Source organism: Pan troglodytes, chromosome 1 (genome assembly GCF_028858775.2).
Source record: "Pan troglodytes isolate AG18354 chromosome 1, NHGRI_mPanTro3-v2.0_pri, whole genome shotgun sequence".
NCBI classification, from domain to species: Eukaryota; Metazoa; Chordata; class Mammalia; order Primates; family Hominidae; genus Pan; species Pan troglodytes.
Window position 1 is genome coordinate 13,500,925 of NC_072398.2, and position 20,070 is coordinate 13,520,994.

The 20,070-nt window shown below is 46.2% G+C and overlaps 2 protein-coding genes across 5 annotated transcripts in view; both read left to right on the forward strand.

Moving 5' to 3' along the window:
* LYST (lysosomal trafficking regulator) overlaps positions 1–2,848 on the forward strand; it is a 220,832-nt gene extending 217,984 nt beyond the window's left edge. For all 3 annotated transcript variants that reach the window (XM_009441705.5, XM_063809692.1, XM_514288.8), the window contains one exon: positions 809–2,848. In XM_009441705.5, the coding sequence (XP_009439980.4) occupies positions 809–947 (139 nt within the window). In that variant the 3' untranslated portion in view covers positions 948–2,848. The remainder of the gene's footprint in view (positions 1–808) is intronic.
* A 10,272-nt stretch (positions 2,849–13,120) lies between these two features.
* The window catches only part of GNG4 (G protein subunit gamma 4), a 100,571-nt gene continuing 93,621 nt past the window's right edge, over positions 13,121–20,070 (forward strand). The window contains exon 1 of one of the 2 annotated variants that reach the window (XM_054660529.2): positions 13,121–13,305. The gene's annotated coding sequence lies outside the window, so the exon portion shown is untranslated. Of the gene's footprint in view, positions 13,306–13,902; positions 14,269–20,070 lie in introns of those variants that run through there. The other variant, XM_009441703.5, reaches the window with a different exon arrangement.

Here is a 20,070-nt window from a genome sequence, read left to right on the forward strand (position 1 = left end):
GTAGTCATCATGAAAAGCCAACCACTTAACACACAGCGGGTTGTCCGTGACCCAGCAGCAAGAGAGACCACACTCCTTGTCTTCATGGAGCTTAAAATCCGAGTCAGTGACTCAGAGTCTAGTGGAAAGACATGCTTGTAGTGTGTCTCTGGAATCATAGAGACTGTATTTTTTCCTTTCATATTTGACAAGACCATAATGGTGATTGATAGCTGCAGGGGTGCTTGATAAAACAGATAAATAATCAGTTACTCTTTGCTTAGTTAACAAATTTGACTTTAAATAATTAGAAATAAAGTGATTCAAATTTTACTTTATTAAATTAAATGTATTTTCAGTGTACTAAATTTAAAGTTTAAGGAACCTAAATTAATTACTAATGTTACATTTTTTTCCTTTTCTCTTTTAGGGAAATAATATATAGCCATAAAATACTTATTTATCTTTATAAGGAGAAAATATAGTACTGTTATATTTTTTAAAGTTTTGTACACCCAAATATTTGTTGTTTATGTAATAAAGCATAAACAAGGAGGCAAAAGAAGATATGCAAAGAAAAATAGAATGTACTGAGTTTTGTGATCCTGATTTTATTCTATATCACTGTATTTGTGAGCATCTCAACTTGTCAGCAGAGTGACTATGTTAGAATTACAGTCAAAACCAATGAGTTGTAGGCAGTCATTTAGTTTATGTCTCTCTGCGCCACTGAAGATAACTTCTTTACACTAACCTCAGTATGATGACCAATATGCTAATACACTTTTAAGAAATATAATGTACAAATGGGAATTTTTTTTTTTTACAGCCTTACATTTTCTTGTGATGGCCACCATTTGTACACAGCAAACAGTGATGGGACCGTGATTGCCTGGTGTCGGAAGGACCAGCAGCGCTTGAAACAGCCAATGTTCTATTCCTTCCTTAGCAGCTATGCAGCCGGGTGAATGCGAATGAACTTCACGTTCTCCAAAGCACTTTAACTCCAAACTAGATTTGTTGACTTCACCAGTTTTAGGAGGTTGAACCTAAAGAAATGGATGACTGGACAAACCATCCAAATAATGATAAAGTCTATTCATCTGCACAAAATTCTGGAGAGTCACATGATCCTAAGAGGAAAGTTCTGTTCTATTTTACTGATAATCTGGAAGATTGTGTCAATATGCACTAGCCAACAAGTTTTAAGCCTCGCATGGTACATTAAAATGATATTCTTAAAATTTTTTCCCACCAAGGTATTCCAAAGAAAATATTAAGGTCTCCCCTTTTTCTATGATTCCAAAAGGATCAGTAGAATTTAAATTGGTTGGTTAATTGTTTATATAAAACACACTAAAATTATATTTTAAAAGTTTTCTGCCATGAAATACTCCTCCCACCACACACACATGCTCCAAAAGAGGAAAGAAAAAAAGATAATTTTTAGGACTTGATAATTGCTTTCTTTGAGAAGCAAATTATTCAGTAGGTGCCTCTGTACCAAATATTTTATGGAATATCTAAATACTAAAATAAACTATGAATGAATCTCAAAATTAGGCAGTTTTTGCCAGTTGCCTTCTTAGCTCAAAGGAGAACCAGAATTTTTTTGACAGCCACAAACAAGAATACAGGTATCTTGGATTTCAGACACATTCTGTTTCTTCATAAAAATTTTACTTAAAATCTGTAACGCTAGATATTGACTATCCTTAGTTGAGTCACTGAGGTTTAAACACAATGGTAAGTCTTAAAGTCTGCTATTTACAGAGCATTGAATCTGTACCAATTTGCAATAGAAAGCCTTCAGTATGCAAGAAGTTTGCATGGGTATTAAGAACACAGCCTAAATAAGGCATTTGATCTAATCTGCAGGAAGAATTTTCTTCCCCAAAACAGAATTATAAAAGCTTACTTTAAACAGGAAGCAGAATAATTCTTTTAGGAAACCATTTCATTCTGTTTCTACTAACCTATACCATCTGAGAATTCTAGGAAGAATAATAAAATCTCGTGTATTCCACAGCAAACTTACATACCATAAAGACAGAATTCCTAAACATCTTGGAGCCGTCTGTCTCTCCCATATGATGGCTGTCTGTATATTTTTACTTGGGGTGCTGCTTTATTGGCTTTGAAAACACTGTCAGATAAGCTCAGTAATATGTTACCATGGGATAAAAATATGTATCCCTGCCTAAGAATAACTTGTGCATTTGTTATGGAAATTTAATTCATATGGTGTTTACAGTACTACTTTTGTAACTTCCAGACTTTCTAAAACATTCTGCTTAAAAACCATATAAAATATAATTCCAAAGTCTCTGCTGTCAAGATAGATTCGAGAGAAAGCAAGTGGCCATGTATGCTTTAACCTTAAACTGCATACACATGTAGTGATACCTAGGCTGCATTTAGATCACCGTGTGCTCAGGCCAGGTGTGAATCCTGAGGTCCATGGAGGTGCAGAGATGAGATTACTCCTATTCACGTTGAAGTGATTTGCTTTGTTAACAAAAAGTTGCAGCTATTGTCTAGCTTTCATTTTTTTACTGAGAACTTTAAATTAGTCCCCTATTAGAATAGGGTTGCTACTCATCTTTTTTTAAAAACCGAATTTCATCATTTATCTAAAGAGAAAATATGCAGAATAACTGGTCTTGTTAAGAGTGCAATATTATATTTTTATGTAAAAATAAAAATTAATTTGGGGGGATTATTTATTCAGCATGAAACCTAATATGTATATGTTTGAAATACTTCATAATGTGCATGTTGTAGCAAACATTTCTGTAAATTATCACAAGCTCTGTTACCTTTATATACACTGCCTCTTCAATTTGGAAATAAATTTCATAAAAATAGATGTAAACACCTCTTCTTTAAGCTATTTAAATATTATGAGCAGATCTCAAATCGATGGCTTTCTGTGTAACCCACATAGGTTCTGTCTTTAGCTCCACTGTGCATTTATATCACTAGAAAAAGATAACTTACTTTCTTTTTTTTTTTTTTTTTTTTTTGAGATGGAGTTTAGCTCTGTCGCCCAGGCTGGAGTGCAGTGGCACGATCTCAGCTCACTGCAACCTCCGCCTCCCAGGTTCAAGCGATTCTCCAGCCTCAGCCTTCCAAGTAGCTGGGACTACAGGAGTGTGCCACGACGCCCGGCTAATTTTTTTTTTTTTTTTTTTTTTTGTATTTTTAGTAGAGACGGGGCTTCACCGTGTTAGCCAGGATGGTCTCAATCTCCTGACCTCGTGATCCACCTGCCTTGGCCTCCCAAAGTGCTGGGATTACAGGTGTGAGCCACCGCGCCTGGCCTTTCATTTCTTATTGTGGTTTTTGTACTAAAATTTTATGTTTCAACCTTTACTACCCTTAGATGGTGTGGACACTAGTCCCAAGATCAAACCGCTCATTTTAAAGAAAAAACCATCTGCCCACCCCCGAGCCCACAGCAGATCTATATGGAGCCCTTGCCAGGTGCCAGGCACTGTACCAAGTGCTGAGGATATCGTGCTGCACAAAGCACGGTGGTCCCCTGCACTCCTGGAGGTTACAGGCTGGTGGAGAAACCACCATAAATAACACACAATAGGTACAGTTACAAACCATGGTAAGTGTTAGGTAAAATATAGGGTACTCTGAAAGAATGTAAGAGGAAGGACTTTATTTAGATTGAGGTGATCTAGAAAGCCTCTTGAAAAATTGAAATTTTTGGTGAGGCGCGGTGGCTCATGCTTGTAATCCCAGCACTTTGGGAGGGCGAGGTAGGCGGATCACTTGAGATCAGGAGTTAGAGACCAGCCTGGCCTACATGATGAAACCCCGTCTCTACTAAAAATACAAAAATTAGCAAGGCATGGTGGTAGGCGCCTGTAGTCCCAGCTACTTGGGAGGCTGAGGCAGGATAATTGCTTGAACCTGGGAGGCAGAGGTTGCAGTGACTGAGATTTTGACACTGCACTCCAGCCTGGGCAACAGAGCGAGACTCCGTCTCAAAAAAGAAAAATTGAAATTTCTGTTGAAACCTAATGAATGATCAGAAATCTGGTGAAGATGGGGGCAGATGTGTTCCAGATAATACATGTTCAATAACTGGGGCAGGAACATCAGCAAAGGCCCAGGGAAGGAAAGAACATCCTGTCCCTGTCTCAGCTTCTTGGTGGGTGACGGTGGGAGTGAAAACAGTGGGTGACATCAACAACAGCAGTCCAAGGGCCCGAGGGCTGCCCTTCTTTCTGCTTTGCATCTGTGGTGTTTTAAGATTCTCAAGACTACAGCATTCCTGTTCCTAGGTGTCTGTCCCAAAGAGAACTGAGCAGTAGCCGTTTGTCGGTGTGAGCCTGCCAACCCAGATGTCCCCTCTTTACCTGAAAGTCTCAGTTGGACTCACCCTTTCCACAGTGTTCACTGAACACCAGTTCTGTGCAAGCCCGAGGCTAGAGGCTGGGTGGGGAAGGGAGGGGAGGGGGATTCTTTCCAGCTCGAAAGAGCTCATGCAGCGGGCGCAGTGGCTCATGCCTGTAGTCCCAGCACTTTGGGAGGCTGAGGTGGGTGGATCATGAGCTCAGGGGCTCCAGGCTAGCCTGGCCAACATTGTGAAACCCCATCTCTACTAAAAAATACAAAAATTAGGCAGGCGTGGTGGCACGGGCCTGTAATCCCAGCTACTGGGGAGGCTGAGGCATGAGAATCGCTTGAACCCAGGAGGCGGAGGTTGCAGTGAGCACTGCACTCCAGCCTGGGCGACAGAGCAAGACTCAGTCTCAAAAAAAAAAAAAATTAAAAAAAGAGCTCATGCCTGGTGACCTGCTTCTCACTATTTTGGATGACGTGTTTATGTTCTGAGGGGAAAAGCAAAAAAAAAAGCTACAAGGCCAATTTTTTTTTTCTTTTTTTTTTTTTGAGATAGAGTTTTACTTTTGTTTTCCAGGCTGGAGTGCAAGGGTGCAATCTCGGCTCACTGCAACCTCCGCCTCCCAGGTTCAAGTGAGTCTCTTGCCTCAGCCTCCCCAGTAGCTGGGAATACGGGCGCCTGCCGCCACGCCCAGCTAATGTTGTATTTTTAGTAGAGACGAGGTTTCACCATGTGGGCCAGGCTGGTCTCAAACTCCTGACCTCAGGTGATCCACCTGCCTCGGCCTCCCAAAGTGCTGGGATTACAGGCGTCGGCCACTGCACCTGGCAAGGCCAACGTATATAAAAATGAGTAGAGAGGAAACAAACTCAACGAGTGAACATTTTTTATCAGTAATTGCAGAACAATGGGAGTTCTTGGATTATGCATGTTGCAGGCCCTCTTTGCTGATTATCCTTCAGGTGTCCCCAGTTTGTCCCAAACTGTCTCACATCTTGGACAGCTATATTATTTTTTCATTGTACTCCTTCTCAGGATAACACTCCATGTACTATGAAGCCAAAGCACTTTAAAACCTAATGAGCTTAAAACCTTGAAGCAGAAAGACCAACTGAAAAGCATTAGCAGTTGGAGGGTAGATGGGAAGGAAACAAAACAACTGCCACTGGAGAGAACAATTCACCACTGAGGTCAAAGGTAGCAAAAGAGCTTGTAGGTTGAGCACAAACTGGTATTGTGGAGTATTGCAAAAGCTTCATGTTGCATGCAGGATTTCCCCCAGTCGTTTTCAACTGCACAATTAAGGCAGCTACATTTGCCGATACCAAACATATACACGTATATGCACATTGAGTTGAGAAAGAGGTGCCACCTATATCATGTGTCATGTGACAACAGAAAACTATATCTTGCCACTTTGGGGACACTGGGTTGCAACTCAGCTGTTTGAGAGACATTAAATAATACAGTGTGTCCTTTGAGGCCAAAATGACTAGAAGATCATTTGAGACTAGGCTACAATATTCCTGCTCAAGAGCTGAGTTCGTTTCTTCCTTCATGAAGGAAGTTAATGAGAGATGAGTTTGAAAAAGATTGTCTCGTGGCAAAGTTTGGCTCATTGCCAAAGTAAATTAAACTGGTCTTACCAAAACTTCTGAAGACTGATGATAATGAACTGGTGTTTCATTCTCAGATTTTAATTTTGTTAAAATAGCTGTAAAAGTCCTTGGAATCCAGTTCCAAGGGTAAATAAAAAAGACTGTCTTTTCTGAGACTTTTAGTAAAAATTAAGCTATAATTTTCATAGTGGTTGATATAATCTAAATACAAATGAGTAATTAGGTAACTTCATTATGTAGTTTCTATACACAATTTTCTGCACAGTAGTAGTTTATTACAACCAAGTAAAAGCTACTTACCTGTGCTCCTACGTGGATATGAATTAGACATTCTATTTTATTTTCTACAATGGTCTGGAGAACAGGGTTAGGAGGTAAAATGTCTCACAGCCTGAGGTGGAGACTAGAAGAACAGCTGTTTTCCACCACCCTTTCCACCATGTGCATTTTTAGACCCAAGCATTGTTTGTTCTCTGTTCCCTGCTGCAGGCATTTCAAAGCCAGCTTCAGCCCCGCCTCACGGATACATGTGCTCAATGGTGCTGCTCACTGCTTTATGTTTAACTGGTAGTCTCTGCCACTGTGTTCTCCTGAACTTTAAATTTCCTCAGTTATTACAACCAATTATTCGGTATATACTTTGTGTTGGACAATCTTTCTCTTGTGAACATCTACGAGTTTCGAAAACAAAAATCATCAGAGCTGAATCTGAGAAATAGAACTGTTTTCGTCAAAAACAAGTTACAATTACGAGGTACTGAAAAAAAAAATGTGTGATTCTGCAAGTAATTCCAAAAGAGGAATTTTTTAAAGATTTTGAGCAATGCATAGTATCACTGGAGTAGGGTAGATTAGGTACTTGGGAGAAACGAAGGAAGAAAGCAAGCAAGCGTCACAGGACAGATGGACAGGTACCATGTCTTACTGTTTCTTTTCTTGATTTTTTGTTTGTTTGTTTGTTTGTTTGAGACAGAGTCTTGCTCTGTTGCCCAGCCTGGAGTGCAGTGGCGTGATCTTGGCTCACTGCAACCTCCACCTCCCGGGTTCAAGAGATTCTCCTGCCTCAGCCTCCCAAGTAGCTGGGATTACAGGTGCGTGCCACCATGCCTGGATAATTTTTGTATTTTTAGTAGAGATAGGGTTTCACCATATGGGTCAGGCTGGTCTCGAACTTCTGACCTCAGGTGATCTGCCCGCCTTGGCCTCCCAAAGTGCTGGGATAGAGGCATGAGCCACCACGCCCGGCCTTCTTGATCACTTTTTAAAAAACTTCCCAACCCCAAATAAACTACCAAGTCCTGCTTGCTTTTCTTTGTGTTTGGATAACATCTTTCACAAAAATGAAGCCCACACTAGATTATCTTCACTTACACACTTTCCTTGGAGTGAACTTATTTGACTCCCCTAAAGGGTCTCTTAACTCTTTTCTTGTCCTCCGTTTTAGTAGATTACAGTTCTTCCTTATTTATCTCGGGATAGTTCTTATACAAATATTAAAACAAGCATAAAAGTTGACAAGAGTTGTGTACACATGTCCTGTCAGAAACGACAAAAGCTCCTTTTAGATCCACTGAAAAAGGCTTATTTAGAGCCCTATTTAAGACCAACAGTTTCATTATCATTCAGGGACAAATTGTGCCAGAAGCAACCTGTCTCTCTTTCAATCTGGTAATCCTTATATTTTCTCTATGCAGTAAATCACTCCATATTACACAATATTTTGCAGTTTTTATTATCCTGTTATCAATTGATGCTTGGGAACTTTTTATCGAGGAATAACATTCAAAAGCTAACGCTGTTCTTTTAGTAATTTCCTTCCTAAGTGAGGCCACTCATACACCAAACTGCCTTTGCCAAATCTTTAAAAAAATTTAAATTTAAGCAAATCAATGAGTACATGGTTTTTCTTGATGTCCCATTAAACATAGAGCATGGTTGCTCATTCTTTTAACATTTTTGGGCTTCTACAACATACCAGATACAAAGATTTATGACAGAGAATCTGCTCTCAAAAGAACTCGATGAGAAAGGAAATGTAAAAAGAGAACTGTGACACAACCAAGTAACTTTTATAATAGAAGCATCTACATATCAAGGTGACTCAAATGGGAAGTGGGGAGCAGTCAGATTAGGTTTCCCAAAGATATTAAAGAGATAGGAAAATCTTGGCCAGGCATGGTGGCTCATGCCTGTAATCCCAGCACTTTGGGAGGCCGAGGCAGGTGGATCACCTGAGGTCGGGAGTTCGACACCAGCCTGACCAATGTGGAGAAACCCCATCTCTACTAAAAATACAAAATTTAGCTGGGCGTGGTGGCACATGCCTGTAATCCCAGCTACTCGGGAGGCTGAGGCAGGAGAATCGCTTGAACCCGGGAAGCAGACATTGTGGTGAGCCAAGATCACACCATTGCACTCCAGCCTGGGCAACAAGAGTGAAACTCTGTCTCAAAAAAAAAAGAAAAACATATATATATATATATAAATCTTGAAGACAAAAATTTACCAGATTTGGGCCAAGGTAGAAGGAAACCAAGACTCAAAGGTATAAGAAGACAGGGAGTGGAAGTGCTCAGTGTGTCAGAGACAGAGGTGGAAGAGGGGATGGGGGGAAATGAGGGTTAAACTATAATGGGAACTTCTGCCTCTGTCCACTTGGGGAAAACTGAGATCAGACTTACCCCGCTATCAAAAACAACTGGGAAACGAGATGATCTATGAGGCAATGATTTTCAGTGTGGAAAGCAGACAGCACAAGATATGATGCCTGAAAGAAGGGAAATGAACTGAGTAAATCTTATTGTTGTCTTGGTTTTCTGTACCTAAAAGGTAGCTACAGTGCAGAAGGAGATCCAAAGAAGAGTACAGAAATCACGCTGAGATGAGGAAATGGAGACCAGAGTTTGGGGGAGGCTGAGAAACCGGAATTTGTGGCACAGAGTACCATACAGTAGGTTGCTGCCCAGCAATGAAGAGATCCAGACTGAAAACAGAAATCATCACAGCTGAATCTGAAAACTAGAACTATTTTAGTCAAAAACAAGTTATAGTTACGAGGTACTGAAAAAAAAATCGTGATTCTGCAAGTAATTCCAAAAGAGGAATTTTTTAAATGTTTTGAGCAACGTACAGTGTCATTGGAATAGAGTAGATTAGGTACATACTTGGAAGAAACGAAGGAAGAAAGGAAGCAAGCATCACAGGCCGGATGGACAGATACTATGTCTCATTGTTTCTTTTCTTAATAGTTTTTAGGAAAACTTTCCAAACCCAAATAAACCACCAAGTCCTGGTTGCTTTTCTTTGTCTTTGGATAATGTCTTTCACAAAAACGAAGCCCACCCTTGATTATCTTCACTTACAGGGTAATGCCTGTGGGTCCAATGGAGGCTCTGGCTGAATACTAAGCTGTATGTGCATAACACAAAGCTCCATGGGTCTGAGCAAAGAATGTACAGGCAGCTGTAAGCTGAACAATTCTCGGAGCTCACAGGGGATTCGGATACATCTGAGTTCCAACCCACCAAAGGGGAAGAGTTCACTGAACACACAGGCATTCAACTGCGACCCCAGAAGAGTCACACCCTAGTAGGAAGGCTAAACTAGTCCTAGAATAAACTAATCCTATAATAATGGCTACAAGCCTTTAAGACAACCATCAAAAGGATCGAACATCTGTAAATAACTACCTTCCAAAACAAAGTCCCTATTCTTTAAAAGAACACAGCATCTACTAGAAATACAAAAATTAGCTGGGTGTGGTGGTGCACTTATGGCACAATATCAAATGGTCTATCATATCTGTGATTGGAGTCCCAGAAGGAGAAGAGCAAGACAATGGGTGAAAAATTTTTAATTTGATATATTTTGATAAAAATTATAAACCTACAGATCCAAGAAATCCAATGAACACCAAGCAGCATAAACACAAAGAAAACCACATCAAGGCACATCATAATCACACTGTTGAAAACCAGTGATAGAAAACTTGACAATCAGCCATAGAAAAAGAGACGCATTACATACCCAGGAACAGGATAAAGATCTGCAGATTTCTTTTTTTTTTTTTTCTTTTCCTTTTTTTTTTTTTTTTTTTTTTTTTGAGACAGAGTCTCACTCTTGTTGCCCAGGCTGGAGTGCAGTGGCGTGATCTCAGCTCACTGCAACCTCTGCCTCTTGGGTTCAAGTGATTCTCCTGCCTCAGCCTCCCGAGTAGCTGGGATTACAGGCGCCCACAAACACGCTCAGCTAATTTTTTGTATTTTTTAGTAAAGATGTGGTTTCACCATGTTGGCCAGGCTGGTCTCGAACTCCTGACCTCAGGTGATCCACCCACCCCGGCCTCCCAAAGTGCTGGGATTACCGGCGTGAGCCACTGTGCCTAGCCTGGAGATTTCTTCAGAGACAGTATGCAAGCACAGTGAATGATATCTTTAAACTTCTTCAAGATGTCAATCTAAAAAAAATCCTCCAAAAACAAAGGCAAAATACTTATATTCAGAAAAACAAAAACAGACAATCACCAGCCAATCTGTATTACCAAAAGAAGGTTAAAAAATGTTCTACAGGCAGAAGGAAATGATATCAGATAGAAATCTGGATCTTCACAAATAAATGAAGAGCATCAGAAATGATAAAAGATTTTTCAAAATCATTTCTAAATGTTTCAAAAGAAAATTGACAGCTTAAAGTAAAATAATGTTCTGTGGGGTTTATTACCTATGTAAAAGGGAGATATAACAAAAATAATACAAAGGATGGAAGAGGGGGAATGGAAGCACACACTATAAAGAATCTAATAGTGAAGAAGAAGTGGTATGATGTTATTTGAAGGTAGTCGACGGTAAATTAAAGATGCATTTTATAAACCCTAGAACAAAGAAAGAGGAGGAAAATGAAGGTCAATACTTGAGATAAAATGGAATACTAAAGTATACTCAGGCAGGAAAAAAGGAATGAAGAATAGGACAAACAGAAAACAAATAGCAAGTTGGTAGTTTTAAACCCAACCACATGATAATTACATAAGAAGTAAATGAACTAAACATTCCAATTAAAAGTAGAGATGGGGTTTCACCATGTTGACCAGGATAGTCTCGATCTCTTGACCTCATGATCCTCCCGCCTCGACCTCCCAAGGTTTTCCTTCTTTATCCCTAGTCATATTCTTTGTTCTGAAGTCTTCTTTGTTTTTATCTATATAACCACTGCGGATTTTTTACTATTAGTTGTCAAGCTGACAGATCGTCAAGCTGAATTTTAAAAGCAGATCCAGCTCTGTGCTGCCTACGAAGATGGAGAATCCCACTTTTAAGAATAAAGATACAGGCCGGGCGCGGTGACTCACGACTGTAATCCCAGCACTTTGGGAGGCCGAGGTGGGAGGATCACCTGAGGTCAGGAGTCTGAGACCAGCCTGGACAACAAGTTGAAATCCGGTCTCTACTAAAAAGGCAAAAATTAGCTGGGTGTGGTGGTGGACGCCTGTAATCCCAGCTGCTCAGGAGGCTGAGGCAGGAGAATCACTTGAACCTGGGAGGCGGAGGTTGCAGTAAGCTGAGATGGCACCATTGCACTCCAGCCTGGGCGACAAGAGCGAGAGTCTGTCTCAAAAAAAAAAAAAAAAAAAGATACAGATAGATTTAAAAATTAAAAGGATATAAACACATATCATGCAAACACTAATAGTAAGAAATCTGCAGTGGTTATATAGATATAAACAAAGAAGACTTCAGAACGAAGGATATGACTAGGAATAAAGAAGAAAAACCTTGGGAGGCCGAGGAGGGCAGCTCATGAGGTCAAGAGATCGAGACTATCCTGGCCAACACGGTGAAACCCCATCTCTACCAAAAATACAAAAATTAGCTGGGCATGGTGGCGTACGCCTGTAGTCCCAGCTACTCTGGAGACTGAGGCAGGAGAATCGCTTGAACCCAGGAGGAGGAGATTGTAGTGAGCCGAGATCGCGCCACTGCACTCTAGCCTGGGCGACAGAGCGAGACTCCCTCCCACTCCGGAAAAAAATAAATAAATAAGAAGAAAGAAAACTGATACCCAGGGTCCTGGTGCCAGACTTTACACTACTGCAGCTATCCTGGGTGATGTCCAGAGATGAACGGAATCAGAATTACCTGGAGGGTTTGGGGAATCACAGGTTGCTGGGCCCCACCCCCAGAGTTTCTGATTCCTTAGGTCTGGGTGGGGCCTGGGAGTCTGCATCTCTAAAAGATTCCCAGGTGACACGCTGATTCTACTGGTCTTGGGATCCACTCTGGAACCACTGGTTGACTGGCCTCTTCCTCCTGTTTAAAACTGACATAATCCTATCTTGAATGATAGTGTAACAATTCGAAAGATAAAATAAGGAAATCATGCGCTTGAAAGTGTAGACACTGATTTCCCTTGTGATTGATTAATTGAGATTGGGATTTGGGATCAAAGGAAACCTAGGATTCTGCCTTAGCCAACCAGTCGGGGGCGGGAGGTGGGCAGGAAATGCAGGAGAAATAAGATTTTGGGGTGAAAACAATGAGCTCGGGTTTGGATTTGCTTGAATTTTCAATGCAGTACTCATATATCTTTCTCACTTTTAAAAGTCTGTGAGGTGGACATGGACTGGCTTAGTCGTTTTGCCAAGGTTTAATTTTGTGCCTTAAATGGGCACTTGAGAGCTTTGTAAAAATCGATGTGTTTGCTGGCCCCGTGTTTACGGGCCTTTGTGATCTCCGCGTTCGCATCCAATCTGGCCCTTGGGCTCCGAGAAGGTACACGTGTGTGTAGGGCAAGGTCCAACCAGTGGGGCCAGGGATCTGAGCAACAAGCGCGCCCTGTGTCCTTTGTGGCAGGGACCGCTTGTGGACGGCGGATGAGGATGAGGCGCCCCGATCTTCCCGAAATATTTCCTAATCGTTCATCATGATGTTATGTTGTTGTTTTCACAAAGGGAATTAATATTGGCCTCCTTTTCTACAAATCTTGCCAACACTACGTGAAATGTTTTCGTTGCTTCTCTATTCCCAAGGTTTCGTATTATTTTACCAAGTCGGAAAATGGACGGCGCTTAAACTGTTTTTTCCCTGAAAGGAAGAGGGCTGTAATCACTAAAGTGTTTTAAAATCTCCAGCGCAAAAGCCTGCGGTGCCACAGGGACGAGGCCTGGAGAGCAGTCGCTCCTAGAACCGGGGCGCGAAGGGCACCCCCGCCTCCAGCACGCGCCCTCCGCCCTCCCGGCCTCGCTCCCCCCGGAGTGGGGGCCTCGCCGGCCCCTGGGCCCCGTCACTCAGCAACGTCGGGTCAGCCTTCGCCGGGTTAGTGGCGACGCGGCCGCGCGAATTCGCACAGGTATTCCGCGTTTCTCCGCCGTTCCCCGCCTTGGCCGGAGGCTTCCGAGGCGTCCCTTGGTGCAGGGTGGGAAGCGGCCCGCGCCCCAACGGCCCAGGCGCTGGAGCTCACCCCGAGCGAGGGCGGTACCTGAGGCTTCGGGGAGCCCGCGCTGACCGCGGCCCCGTCCCCAGACCCCTCCAGCAACCCCGGCCCCGCCCCAGACCCCTCCAGTGATTTCCCCCCCCCGGCCCCGCCCCGCAGATCCCTCCACTAATTTTCCCCCCCGGCCCCGCCCCGCAGATCCCCCCAGTGATCTCCCCCCGGCCGCGCCCCCCAGACCCCTCCAGTGATTCCCCCACGGCTCGGTCCCCCAGGCCCCCCCAGTGATTTACCCCCCGGCCCCGCCCCACAGACCCCTCCAGTGGTCCCCCGGCCACGCGGGCTCCTGGGGGGCGGGGCGGGGGCGCGGCCCTTTGCTGGGACAGGGGGCGTGGGCCCGAGTAGCGGGCGGGGGGCGCGGGCCGGGGCTGGGGCGGGGGCGGGGGCGGGGAGCGCGGGAGCCCCGGTGACGCAGCAGTGACGTCGGTGGCAGCGGGCGGGATTTCCCGGGCGAGACCCCGCGGCGGAGTGGGCGCGGCCAGCGTGGAACGGGGGCGAGGGTCGCAGAGTCGCCGGCTCCCCCTTCCCCAGTCTGGGCCCCCACGGCACAGGGGGCCGAGCAGAAGCCCCCAGCGTCCAGGGCCGGGGGAGGGTCCGCCTGCGCCCCCAGGCCCGCGTGGTCGGGCCCTGCAGGGCGGGAGGCGCGGCGCGGGGCGGGGCCGGTGACGGGACGCGGAGACCCCGCGGGCGGCGGGAGGGGCACGAGGCGCGCGTTTGCACCCGAGCCCGGCCCGCGCCCCGATGCGGAGCGATGCCGCTCGGCCTGGCCGCCCCCCGCGAGCACCGCGCTGCAGACGAAGCCCGCGCGTGATCCCGCTCCGGGTAAGTGGGCGCCCGGCCGGAGCCCCGGGTGTCCGCGGGGAGAGCCCAGCCCGGTGCAGCCAGACGCGGAAGAGAAACTCGGGGTGAAAGTCTCCGGACCTAGGGAGACGGCTCTGGCGCCGGTGTGGTCCTCACGCCGCCAGCTGCTGCTGCACGCGACACAAAGCCCTGTGGTTCCTTCGGCCTCCTCTCCCGGGACCTCCCGCCGGGCCCCGGGGAAGCCCGCGCGCGGGTGTGGACAGCCCCCTCGGAGCGCGTCCAGGGGCTTCCGGGGCTGGGGGCGCCCGGTCCCTCCGGCATGAGGCAGGTGGGGGCTCGGGGGTCCCCTCTTCCATTTGTAGGTCACAGAGCGTTTGCCGTTCTCCCAGCGGGGACGTCCCCCGTGGAAAAGGACCTCAGTGGCAGGAGATGGCGTGGCTGGTTGGGCGTTTTCTTTGGGGAAATGTTTCTGGCGAGTGCCTGAGGAAGCCCTCCTGGCTCCCCAGCAGCCCGGACGCCGCCTCGGGAGCACTCGGGGTGACGCTGGAGCCACCGCAGCTGAGGGTGGTTTTCCTCACCTCCTTGATGGCGTCTGTCCCCGAGGCTGGTGCTGAACTGAAATGTGCTTCGTTCGCCGCGCGCGCCCGGCAGCAACCGGGGAGCTTTGTTTGGCTTGATTTTTTAAATTGCCTTGGAAATAACGCGAAACGGCGGGAGGGTGAAGTGGGGAGGAGGACAGAGCGTGGTGGGGAAAGACTCCTTAATTTAAGATTTGCTTCATTTCGAGTATTTGGGGCTAAGGTGTTAGGAAACCCGAAAATGTTAAAGTTTGATCAAGTAATAAAGTGGATGATGGACGCCGGGCCTCCCACCGTCTCCCCGGCCCCGCGGCTGCCGCGTCTCTCCTCTACCCGTCGCCTCCCAGGACTGTCAAATGCTGGCACCGGGCCCGTGCCTCTCAGCCCGAGCAAAAGGCCGCCTAGGCTGCGCCCGTGTGCTCCATTAAAACGTGCCAGTCCTGTCGTCTGCTCATGAGTGAGGTGTGCCGCTTCCCACAGTGGACAGGAAATTTGCAGCGGCGAATGCCTCACAGTAGCCATGGGGGGCCTGGGCTCTGCGGCCGGCTTCTCGATTCCTCCCGCAACTCCTTTTCCTGATTTTTGTATGAGGCGGGGGAGGGGAACCAGCCGCCATCTGATCTGGCCCTGTTCCCTGCAAGAGGCGACTGGGGGGACAACTAAGTTGGTAAATGGAAAGCCTTTTCCAGCCCGGAGAAACAGACAGAGTACCTATAAACTGGATTGTTTTTGAAATGTAGGGTTTGCTCAGTGACCGGTCATGATAAGAGATGGCTGTGGCACTTAATAAATAGTAGGTGTAAATGCAAATGCAAGGTTTACAGTGATGCCTTGCCTGTTAATGAGCAGCCTCACCATGGGGTTAGTTAGGCTGAAATGACTATTTAGGACAATGGACTTCCTGTTGGCCCCCACCTCCATGCACAACTCCAGTGCTCATAGGCCTTAAAATTCGCCCAAGGAAGCCAGTGGAGGATGTAGGGCTGGCTCAGAAACAGCACAGCTAAGGGGTCATTCCCAGCAGTCCTATGATTGGCATTTCTCATGCAAACTGATGGTGGAGAAACCAGAAAAAAAAAAAAAAAAAAAAAAAGCTTTTCCTAGATTCACTTTACAGTTTTTAAAGCAAAAGTGACAGCCCCTGAAGTCCCCCAATATTCAGTGCATTCTTTGAAATGGTAGAACATCAGGTGGGAACATCGCCTGTAATCCCAGCACTTTCAGAGGCCGAGGCAGGCAGATCACTTGAGGTCAGGAGTCCGATACCGGCCTGGCCAACATGATGAAACCCCATATCTACTAAAAATGCAAAAAATTAGGCGGGTGTGGTGGTGCACGCCTGTAATCCCAGCTACTTGGGAGGCTGAGGCACGAGAATCACTTGAACCTGGGAGGCAGAGGTTGCAGTGAGCTGAGATGGTGCCACTGCACTCTGGCCTCAAAATAAATAAACAACATGAGGTGGGAACATGGACCCTGACCCCTGGGGAAGCAAGAGCCACAGCTGTCTCAGGAGGGCAGGAACACTGTAAAATGTGTACAATGCTCCTTCCCCCCAGACCTACACGCCCAAACCCACGCCTACCACAAAACTACTGCTTATGCAGAAAGCAAAGACTAAGGTCTGTACCCAACAATTTCTTCTTTTATTTATAGCTGCATCTCACTATTTCACTATCACATTTTTCCTAGTTTGTCTCAGTTTCTGCTTGGAGAGGGGAGAATGCCTAATAATGTATGTCAGAAGATTGCCCCTTTCTTCATGGAATTTTGAAGTAGTAACTTTAAAATATTACCTGATTTTTGTTCTTGAAACACCTTTTAAGGATATACTGCTATCTAATCTTGCTGGTTTTCCTTTTTTAAAATTTGGTATTTTTATTCATTCTAGATATACTTAGGCATAGAGACTTGTATTATTCAGGTAGAGAGATTGTTTCTTTTTTAAAACCAGAAACCAAAATTTAACTCCTTTAATAGAGGTATAAGTACTACATAAATAGCCTATCAACAGTGGATAGCAAGGATATTTTAATTGAAAGTCAGAAAAGCTAAATGGTATCAGGAAAGAAAAGGAGATTGCAGGGTAATACTACCGAAAGACTGAAAGAAGCTGGTTAAAAACCTCTAAAGAATAAGCCAAAGACTGTTAATAAATGATCAAAAGTAAACACAAATGAAATTTTCATTTTAGGAAATGTTAAGAAATAGGGGCTAGAAAAGCTGCTGAAAGAAAAAAATTTCTGCAGAGAAAACAATGGGTGCTTAAAAAGAGATCAGTTCAGTGAGCTTGCTGGAGCGCTCCAAATTCCTCTAATTGCCAAGGAGTTGTTGTTAGACTGAATGGTGGCTGGTGGGCAATCAGGTTCCCTGCTGGAAACTGGTAGACAGAGTGACAGGTGCCATGCAGATAAGGGAAAGCCGGCTGTGTGCAAGACGCCGTGCTCATTGGGGAAGGAGCCCTGGGTGCCCAGGAGTGAGGAAGTATAGGGAGCTATGGAGGAACTGTTCGTCTCCATGGCCGTGAGGTTTGTGGGTCACCAAAGGCCCAGTCTCCGAGGATCGGATAGGGCTAGGAGCCCAGGTTAGTGGGCAACAAGGGGAAAGAAGGGCAATGCTTGGGCTAGACGTGTCACGTGGATGATCTCCTTTGATACTCACAGGATACTTGCCAAGTTTCTAATTTGCAAAAAACAGCAGTGACTGCCTGTGTCCTCTCTGTCCAGGAGTGTTCTGGCAGCAGGTTTGGTGGGTGGTGGGAACCTTTTTTAACTGATGTAGGAAAAGTATACACAAATGTCAAGTGAAAGTGACAGAGACGTGTGGAAGAGAAAAAAGTGGAGAACTGTAGAGAGACCCACACTCAGGCACTGCACATGAGCTCCTTTCCCAGGAGGATTTGTTTCTCTTGCTTCTTAGATTTCTAAAACCATTTCTCTCTGAGTTGCTGGGTTGGCTTTCTGTGGTGTGACACATGTGCTCTGAGGCCATGGAAGGCCCTAGAGATAGAAGAAGCACTCTAAGTATCCCTCTGGGCCAGAGAGATTGTTTCTTCCCCAACACCCCCTGTGCATGAGGTGGGACAACAGCCACGATGGATCATATGAGCTGGCATTAACTGTGCCTTTATGCCTTTCTCATCAGTGCCTGGACCTCCTCCTGGTGCCCCTGCCTAATGTACAGCTGTAAGGCCTTGTCTTCTGTCCCCTCCATATGGGCTCCAACAAAGAAAGAGAGGCAGGGCGATAAAATAGGAAGAAGGAAAACATTTTTAACTCTTTTAAACATTCTTTTTTTTTTTTTTTTTTTTTTTTTGAGACTGAGTTTCCCTCTTGTCTCCCAGGCTGGAGAGCAATGGCACGATCTTGGCTCACTGCAACCTCCGCCTCCTGGGCTCAAGCAATTCTCCTGCCTTGGCCTCCCAAGTAGCTGGGATTACAGGCATGTGCCACCGCGCCCAGCTAATTTTGTATTTTTAGTAGAGACGGGGTTTCTCCACGTTGGTCAGGCTGGTCTCGAACTCCTGACCTCAGGTGATCCACCCGACTCGGCCTCCCAGAGTGCTGGGATTACAGGTGTGAGCCACCATGCCCAGCCTGAACATTCTTATTCAAGCACCTCTACAACTACAGCAGAAAAAGTGTTTACATGTTCCTCCAAATTCCAGCACCCAAACTCAACCTTGTTTCTTCTGGTGTCCCACCACACAGAGAGGTAAAATTGAGAGATTTCTAGCAAAGCAGTACCCATGTATGAAGGCCCAAAGAGGAGAAATGAGCTTAGATGGCGGGAAGAAAACAGCAAGAGGCTGTTGAGATTGGGGTGGGAGGCAGGGCAGGGCAGGGAGGCTGCTGAGGGCTGAGAGCCGGTTCTTCTCCACAATGGCCCAGCAGGACTCTGTGGCTCAGGTCCAGACACTGATGAACAGGAAGAGCAGATGGGATGGTCATGCCCCATGCTGGGACTCTGTCTTCCCAGAGGGTCAGGCTCTTGGAGGCCAGAGGCCAGAGGTCAGGCAGCAGTACAGGCAGCCTGGCTTTGCAGGCTGAGCCAAGTCATCAACACACCTTGGAAAGGGCTACGTGTTACCCTTCAACACCCACACGTCCACATGGGCCCTGGGGTCTCTGGCGGCCCGGGGCCCATGTGGACGGAGTGTCTGCTGCTGCATCTCCCCTTCCTCATCAGTGGTCTCTGTCTTCCCATGGCTCCTTGTCTATATAGGAAGGTCCAGCTACACCCAACAACTGGCATCCTCCTCCTGGATGTCTCTCCAGCCCGATCTGAGGAGCCATCTGCCCTGCCCTGCGGCTCTGGGGTACCCGCCCTGCACAGACCCTGGATGGAAATTTCCAGCAGGGCCTTTCCGCTGCCCCTAGCCTGTGGCCGACTAAACAAGCATGAGTCAGTCCTCATTCGGTTTTAGTTTTCCTTCAGCAATCTTGGGAAAATTCTGTTTTCTCTGTGCCCCAGTTAACTTTGCGTATCACTCAGAAGCTGCTCTAGTCTGAAGGTGCTTGTTTATCCCCCCGGCAGCTGTGGGGCCGCATGGCAGGGTACTAGGGGACTGCAGCCTGGTTAAGGAGACCTGATGACTTCAGTCTACACCGTGCATGTGTTTGACGGTGTGTGCAGGGAAGAAGGTGTTACCAGGATGAGAGACAGCGTCAGGCTTGCTCATGCCCAAGGGCAGTGGTGGGCCTGGAGTGTGGGTGTGGAGGTGGCCGAGGAGGGTCGCTCGGTGGGTGTGAGTAGAAAATTCCAAAATGTTGATCTCAAGGGAAATAAAGGGGAACTGGCAGTGTTGCTGTCCACTGAATTCTCTCTGGAACAGGGTGAGGTGTAGGTCCAGGGCAAGGCCTTCGTGGGTCTCACATGCTCCCTCCCGCTGTGGCTGAATTTTATCTGATGGAGACAGAGTCACTGGCCTCTTTTGCTGATCTGGACCTCTGGGTGCCCGCGTTCCCGCCACCCACCCCTGTCTCTGGAAGGCTGTACCCATCAACCTTTCAGTAGGAGTTTGGCGTTTCACTGCCATTCCCCTCCACTTGGTTGACCTTGTAGAATTGTGCCTTTTGGGGACTCTCTCGGGCAGATCTTTCTGTGTGTGCTCCGTGAACACTGCAGCAAGTGTGCCCGCAGCCCAGGCTCTGCCGTGTCCCCGCCTTTTTGGGTTTGCTGTGCTCACTGATGGATGGGTCAGCATCCTCTGAACAAGTTTCTCGTTAGACCCTCTCCTTGTGCT